General features: G+C 42.3%; 1 protein-coding gene across 4 annotated transcripts; it reads right to left on the bottom strand.

Moving 5' to 3' along the window:
• Positions 1-1,554: 1,554 nt before the first annotated feature.
• On the bottom strand, positions 1,555-6,818 carry nme3 (NME/NM23 nucleoside diphosphate kinase 3). 4 transcript variants are annotated; one of them, XM_021624342.2, is made up of 6 exons: positions 6,428-6,760; positions 5,986-6,039; positions 2,853-2,983; positions 2,459-2,560; positions 2,174-2,286; positions 1,555-1,856 (listed from the first exon to the last, which is right to left on the bottom strand). In XM_021624342.2, exons 1-6 carry the CDS (start codon positions 6,468-6,470, stop codon positions 1,739-1,741), a joined length of 561 nt encoding a protein of 186 aa, XP_021480017.1. In that variant the 5' UTR covers positions 6,471-6,760; the 3' UTR covers positions 1,555-1,738. The 4 variants fall into 4 exon arrangements, with proteins under 4 accessions (XP_021480017.1, XP_021480016.1, XP_021480018.1 ...); XM_021624341.2 differs by lacking the exon at positions 6,428-6,760 and adding an exon at positions 6,158-6,303; XM_021624343.1 differs by lacking the exon at positions 6,428-6,760 and adding an exon at positions 3,571-3,733 and having other exon boundaries at positions 5,986-6,255.
• Between the last annotated feature and the right edge of the window lie 1,198 nt (positions 6,819-8,016).

The following is an 8,016-nucleotide window of genomic DNA, read 5'->3' as shown; positions in this document are numbered from 1 at the left end:
TGGCATACCTGTATTTGGGGAGTTTCTCCCATTCTTCTCTGCAGATCCTCTCAAGGTCTGTCAGGTTGGTTGGAGAAAGTCGCTGCACAGCTATTTTCAGCTCTATCCAAATAAGTTTGATCGGGTTCAAGTTTGGGCTCTGGCTGGCCACTCAAGGACATTCAGAAACTTGTCTCAAAGCCACTCCTGTGTTGTCTTGGCTGTGTGCTTAGGGTTTTTGACCTGTTGGAAGGTGAACCTTCGCCCCAGTCTGAGGTCCTGAGCTCTCTGGAGCAGGTTTTCATCAAGGATCTCTCTGTACTTTGCTCCGTTCATCTTTCCCTCGATCCTGACTAGTCTCCCAGTCCCTGCCACTGAAAAACCTCCCCACAGCATGATGCTGCCACCACCATGCTTCACCGTAGGGATGGTACCAGGTATCCTCCAGACATGACGCGAGTTAAATCTTGGTTTCATCAGACCAGATAATCTTGTTTCTCATGGTCTAAGAGTCCTTTAGGTGCGTTTTGGCAAACTCCAAGCGGGCTGTCATGTGACTTCTACTGAGGAGTGGCTTCCGTCTGGCCACACTACTGTAAAGGCCTGATTGGTGGAGTGCTGCAGAGATGGTTGTACTTCTGGAAGGTTCTCCTATCTCCACAGAGGAACTCTGGGGTCTGAATACTTTCTGAATTCACTGTATATCAAGCAAGTATTATCATATTAACTTTTTTTACAGATAATAATCAGACAAATGCTGGTAAACACTCAAAATACATTTTGTAAAATGTTTTCACAAAATGAGTGCTCTGGGCCTTTACTAGTCCTGTATTAGTGGACCAAAACAGACATCTTCAGCGCAGGCAAGCATTTTTGCAGCAGCCCCACCCTCAAACTACTTCCTGCGGCTATGCCCACAAGGGAAGAAGCCAGATGTGGTGGTCCTGGGCTGGCGTAGTTACACGTGGTCTGTAGTTGTGAGGCCAGTTGGGCGTACTACCAAATTCTCTACAACAAGGTTGGAGGCAGCTTATGGTAGAGAAATTAGCAACAGCTCTGGTGGTCATTCCTGCAGTCAGCATGCCAATTGCACACTCCCTCAAAACTTGAGAGATCTGTGGCGTTGTTCTGTTTGACAAAACTTCACATTTTAGAGTGGCCTTTTACTGCCCCCAGCTCAAGGTGCACCTGTGTAATAATCATGCTGTTTAATCAGCTTCTTGATATTCCACACCTGTCAGGTGGATGGATTATCTTGGCCAAATTGAACAGCATTTGAGAGAAATAAGCTTTTTGAGCATATGGAACATTTCAGGGATCTTTTATTTCATCTCATCTCAGCTTGAAAATATATGGCAAGACTTGAAAATAGCCGTCTAGCATGATCAACATCCAACCTGACAGCGCTTGAAGAATTTTCAAAAGAATAATGTGCAGATATTGTATAATCCAGGTGTGCAAAGCTCTTAGAGACTTACCCAGAAAGACTCACTGCTGTAATTGCTGCAGAAGGTTATTCTAACATGACTCAAGGGTATGAATACTTATCAAAGACATATTTGTTTTCTATTTTTCAAGAATATTTGTACATATGTTAGAATTTCTTTCACTTTGACAAAGTATTGTGTAGACCGTTGACACAAAAAAATGACAACTAAATCAATTTTAATCCCGCTTGGAAAAACAAAATGTGGAAAAAGTAAAGGGGTATGAATAGTTTCTGAAGGCACTTGGGTGGTCTACAAGTGGTGTGTGTGTGTCACTCATAGATCCAGTGTCCGCTGCTGTCCTCCCAGCACTGTAGCTCATTCTGCCTGAACCACAGAGAGATCTCTCTCTGAGCGCTCTCCACAGAGTCACTGCCATGGATCACATTCCTACAACACAGAAAGTCAACAAGATATAATTTCATGGTCACTGATGATAACATGTAACAGTTTTGCTTCCATCCCTCTCTTCGCCCCTACCTGGGCTCGAACAAGGGACCATCTGCACACATCAACAACTGCCTCCCACGAATCATCGTTACCTATATTGCTCCACAAAAGCAGAGGCCCTTGCAGAGCAAGGGAAACAACTACTTCAAGGTCTCAAAGCAAGTGACGTCACTGATTGAAACGCTATTAGTGCGCACCAAACTAGCTAGCCATTTCACACCAGTTACACACACACACAATACACAGACACACTTTACCTGCCCACTTCCAAACAGTAGTCTCCTCTGATGGTTCCTGGTAGGGAGTCTGCCGGGTTGGTCTCCCCCAGCATCTTGCGAGACATCTTCACCACATCCAGACCTTGCCACACCTAAACACATGCACACATATACACACCTGGATGAACAATTGCACAACTAGGGATGTGCACATTAACGTGGATAACCAGTAACGTTTAAATTGTGTAAACAATAATAAAATATGTAAAATATCTTGAGCGGGAGAGGGCAGCTGTGTACGTAGTAGTAGGCATGCTATCTCACCATGGCAACGATGGGTCCAGAGCTCATGTTGCGCACCAATCCATTGAAGAAGGGTTTGTCTCTCAGGTCCCTGTAGTGCTCTCTCAGGAGATCCTCGGACGCCTGCCGAACACACACACCCACCCACATCACATCAGAGAGAGATCCAACACAGACAGTATATCATAAGCCCCTTTCACAAACATAAATCACATATTTTATTTAAATATATTTTACAAGATTTCTCCAGTTACCCCCTTCACACTGCTCTGGAAAGGCAAATTATTGCCTGTTTGTTTTGAAAGATGGCGTACAAGTGTTGTAAACTATGTTAATAAGCTGTCTAATGAAGTGCTTCCTCCTTCTCCTCGCGTGTGGGTTTGATGGATGTATATCATGGTGTGTGTGCTCTTACCTGGACTAGTTTCATTCCCACCAATCTGAAGCCCTTTTTCTCAAAGCGCTGGATGATCTCTCCCACTAGCCTCCGGTGCACACCATCCGGTTTCACAGCTATGAAGCTGTGCTCATTGACACCCGTCCAACCTAGGACAAAAGCATGACCATCATGTCCAGTCCCAAATCAAACCCTAGCCTATGACATTTGTTGATTGGCCATACCTCGTAGATTTGAAATCGGCAGCTGGGGTGTGTGAGCAATATGGTGGAAACTAAATCTAGCCCACAGATTATGGCAAACGTACAAATCTGTTAGGGTGGCAGGTAGCCTAGCAGTTAGAGCGTTGGGTCAGTAACTGAAAGGTTGCTGGTTTGAATGAGCAAGGCACTTAACCCGAATTTACTCCAGGGGCGCCATACTACTATCGCTAACCATGTAAAACAAAACATTTCACTGCACCTATCCCGTGTGTGTGATAATTGTTTTTTTTTAACAATCATATGTGATACACATAATCAGTCCAAGCAAGTACAAGCAACAAAATATCACATTTGTGATGTGACTATTACTACAATATCTCATGGCCAATTTAAAATGTTCTAGAGAGGATTTAGATAACTGATGAGCTGAGGAGGTGTCGGATTACACCCCCCCCCCCCCACACACCTTCCATAAAGCGTTGCTTGTAAAACCATACATTTTGGCTTGCGTGAAATATGAAATAGCACCTTACCATCAGATTCCTCAATTCGTGCATGTTTTGCCTCCAAATCCTCATTTTTTTCCTGCTGAACAGGCAATGACCGTTTTCTTCGTCCCATATCATAGACTCGCTTGCGCCGTGGTGCTCTTGTGTGAGTGCGACCAACCAATCAGATTGCTAGCGTCACCGGAACCTGGTTCCCAAGTTAACACAGCCACAAAGTCATAAACCCCGCATATGACTACAATGTATCTTATTAAAATCTGATTACACAACCCTAACCTTAACCACACTACTAACCTTATGCCTAACCTTAAATGATGACCAAAAAGCACAATTTTGTTTTCATTAATTGTTTTGATATACTGTAGGCCTAGACAATTTTGACTTTGTGGCAAATAGTGAAACTGGATACAGTGTCCGTGATGGAATTGTTCTAACTATGTTACAGCAAAGATTATGGGTATACTGACAAAATACATGTCTCTCCGCCCTAACAATTTGAGTCATTGTCCACAAAGAAGAACGTCGGGCTGACTAGCTCCCGCCTATCCTTTCTTTGGATTGGTGGACACATCTCATTATTGTAATATTCGACGAGGGTTGTCGATGTCAACCACCCGTATCCAATGAAGAGATGCTATGCTACTAGCCTCATGATATGAATATGCATAGCCATCTCGCGACAACTCCGATATAAAGTGTTTTTTCTCATTGTTGCCTGGATATCACGTGTCCTACTTATATCAGTACACTCAAAACAATGTGTGCATTACAAAACTTATTCGACCAAATAAGCCATTCCATTTTTTGTTGACCATATTTCGATACATCTCCATACAAAAACTCATTGCTTGGTGGGTAAAGAAACACCACCTGCTGGAGGGAGACAGATTTTCCGCCGAATTTGGCCATGCTCTTCCTCTTCCTATCTGGGTACAGCTGGGACGATCGCGTGATCAGTGAAGGTTTTTGTGAAAGCGTTTCTTGGTATCTACTATTACCACAGCCACAAAGTCTAAATTGGCTGTACGATTAAAATGTGCTTAATTTAACGTTAGGAATAAGGTTAGCAGTGTGGTTAAGGGTTATGTTGACAATCAAAATTTAAGAAGATAAATTAAAGAAATTGGCGGGGTTTATTACTTTGCGGCTGTAGTAACTAGTGACAACCTGTTTGCTCTGTTGCTTGTGGTGCTTTCAAGACAACTGGAAACTCGGGGAAAAACGAGGTCAAATCATGACCTCAGTGATCTTCACGTCGAAAATTCGGAGCTCCAGAAAGAGGCTTTTACCCAATCGGAGCTCGTTTTTTCCCGAGTTCCCAGTTGTTTTGAATGCAGCATTAGAATTCCGAAGCGTAGACATAGGAAAGCACTATAAAGACAACTTATAGTGATGATAAATAGGTTATCAACGCATTTGAATGGTAATGTTGCCAATGAAAAAGCCAATCTGACAGCGGTTATGATTAAAGCCGGCTTGAACTTCTTCTACCCTGACCCTCCAATATTGGCAATTTACGAAACAGCAATCGATGGACGATCACACAAATGTCACAAGTATGAGGATTCTGTGTTATGCACTATAGCCCGTTACCATATATGTGATTGAATATTATCTGCTGTTGGCTTGTGTGGATGTATGTATGTGTTATGAAACATAGCCGACATGAAACATTGTTAACAGTTTCAGGGCCATGGGCCTTTCTCGTGATGTAAAAATACAGAATAACATGAAGACAGGAACTGTGCAATGAGTTGGAGGGGGCACATTCAGAACGTAGTGTTGCGAGAACAAACAGTCTTTTGTTAGATAACAGGAGCCAGGTGCGAGATAACAGTATCGAGCATGAGCGCATAGATATTCTTCACAGCAACAGTTACATCTATCAACTGGAGCGCCTGGGGGCCTGGACCAGCTCTACGCCAACAATCAACGATAGGCTGGGTGAGTCTAAACCACGCCCAGTCTCTACTCTGACAGGCCGGCTCGGAAGCAGGAACTACCTCTGTCAGAGTATATTTATAATATCTTTGTCAGGAACAAGTCAGTTCTCTGTTTTGCCCTGCGAGGTGGGACAAAGAGCCTGTATATACGAAAATTGCATTTACCACTTATTGCTTAGTTAATAAAAAATACATAGCATACTGACTCATTGTCATATTTATCCTGATACCAGATTCGAATTGACGCAACTCTAACACAAGGCAATAGTTAGAGTCCCACTCCATTCGCAAAATAACTCGGAACCTTCTGCTACGTTCATAATATGCAGGCCTACAGTGTCAGGTGAAAACTTGAATCACTATAGCTGCGAGTACTAACCACTACCGCCAGTCTGCTGCAAGCAAACAAGTATCGAACATATGCAATGCATTTAACTTCAATCAACAATATGAAATTGAGGAAATGTCATATAAAACCATAATAAGTGCAACCAACCTGTTTGGAAAACACTTGCCAATATAGTTAAGAGGAAAATCATCGTTGCATCATCTACAGGGAAAAAGTGAAAATAAGGAAGAAAGTCCTTAACGTATCTTCGGAAAGCAGCCAGGAAGTAGGGCGCGAACGCGCAGTGTGGAGAGTGATTCAGGAAATAAACTACTGATACCTTTCACCAAGTTACCTAACATCTTCCTAGCTTCATAAGATACCGCCATACATTAACATGCACTGTCAATTGAGACAAGGGCTGGAGTCCAAACATGTCAATTTGACCCTGGTTTGTATAATTTGTGGAACGTTCCAAGAGGAATCTGTTCCAAAATCTTCGTAAATAACAAGGTTGCCAACAACAGTTGTATAGCGGCGGAATGGGATACCGGGTAGGGAATATGAAATTGAGGAAATGTCATATAAAACCATAATAAGTGCAACCAACCTGTTTGGAAAACACTTGCCAATATAGTTAAGAGGAAAATCATCGTTGCATCATCTACAGTGAAAAAGTTAAAATAAGGAAGAAAGTCCTTAACGTATCTTCGGAAAGCAGCCAGGAAGTAGGGCGCGAACGCGCAGTGTGGGGAGTGATTCAGGAAATAAGCTACTGATACCTTTCACCAAGTTACCTAACATCTTCCTAGCTTCATAAGATACCGCCATACATTAACATGCACTGTCAATGGAGACAAGGGCTGGAGTCCAAACATGTCAATTTGACCCTGGTTTGTATAATTTGTGGAACGTTCCAAGAGGAATCTGTTCCAAAAAGGTTGCCAACAAATAACGCATACAAAGTTGTATAGCGGCGGAATACCGGGTAGGAAGTGTGCTATGTTTCACTCACCACGTTTATTCCCCCCAAAATCATTCTGGTAGCATCCACCATTTCTCGTTTAATGTTTTAGTTATTATTTCCGGTGTGTCGGCATTCGGCCAGTGAACTCTACTGCGCCCCAATTAAGCTATCGCTATGGTTAACATGTAACTTAACTAATGACTGCTAGCTCCAATATTGTATTAGCTAGGTGGCTTGTACACAATTGTTACCGATGATACTGTATATACCAGCCTACATACATTGTATTTTGCCAAATTCTCTGTGTTAATCCTGTAGCCCCGAACCCTAAGCTAAAAAATTCTCCATGTGTGCAATTTCTGCAACCCCCTATACTGATCTATGCCGGTATGCAAAAGCAATGATAATGCATGCAATGCTTTATTATAAAGTAGTTTTTTCATGCATTCTGGTACCTCAGTGTACTCTGGGTCACCCCCCTCTCTGGCTCACTTTTTGTTCCTGCACTTCCCAATTTACAAATTAAGCACTGCCAAGGTGTCTTTATTTCCATAAGCTCTCACTCACATCACTTTTTCCTTTGCCATCTTTCATTTATGGCATTTCAACATTGATACAGAGGGGCACATCACACTCATGTCTTTTCTTGGGACTCCACACGCACGCACGCACACACACACACACACTACTGTAGCATATTGTTTACATTTCTCAAATTTAGGCATCCACTGACATGGGCACAGACGTATGAATAGTCATTTTCTGTGTGGTGGACAAATTTGGTTGCACAGGAGAAGAGGATGTGATTACTTGTGGGGGTGGTGGGTTCAACAGCTGCAGGGAAGCTGATTGGTTGCTTTGGCTATCACATCTTCTTGATTAAAAGAAAGACAGATTCAGAAATTAGTTAGACATTGCCATAGTTCAATGCTGAAAAGCCTTCATTAACATGGTCCCAAAGATAGACATTCAGTATTCACTGAATGAAGTAGCCTACCCATCCCCATTTACAATTTAATTATTCAATTAAATAAATTATACTAACAGCACATTCAATGACTCATGATTATTATTGTAGGCTACTCCTGTACCTACCTTGTACAATAATGTAATCATTGAATGAAGTAACATATCATCCACATTTAAAATGTAATCAATTAGATAAATAATGCTAGCACATAAAGTTATATTATCGTAGAATAGGCTACTCCCGTATGCCCACTATGATAGGA

Source organism: Oncorhynchus mykiss, chromosome 12 (assembly GCF_013265735.2).
Source record: "Oncorhynchus mykiss isolate Arlee chromosome 12, USDA_OmykA_1.1, whole genome shotgun sequence".
In the NCBI taxonomy this organism is placed as follows: Eukaryota; Metazoa; Chordata; class Actinopteri; order Salmoniformes; family Salmonidae; genus Oncorhynchus; species Oncorhynchus mykiss.
The sequence above is the reverse complement of the archived record's forward strand: the minus strand, read 5'-3'. Positions and strand labels throughout refer to the sequence as shown.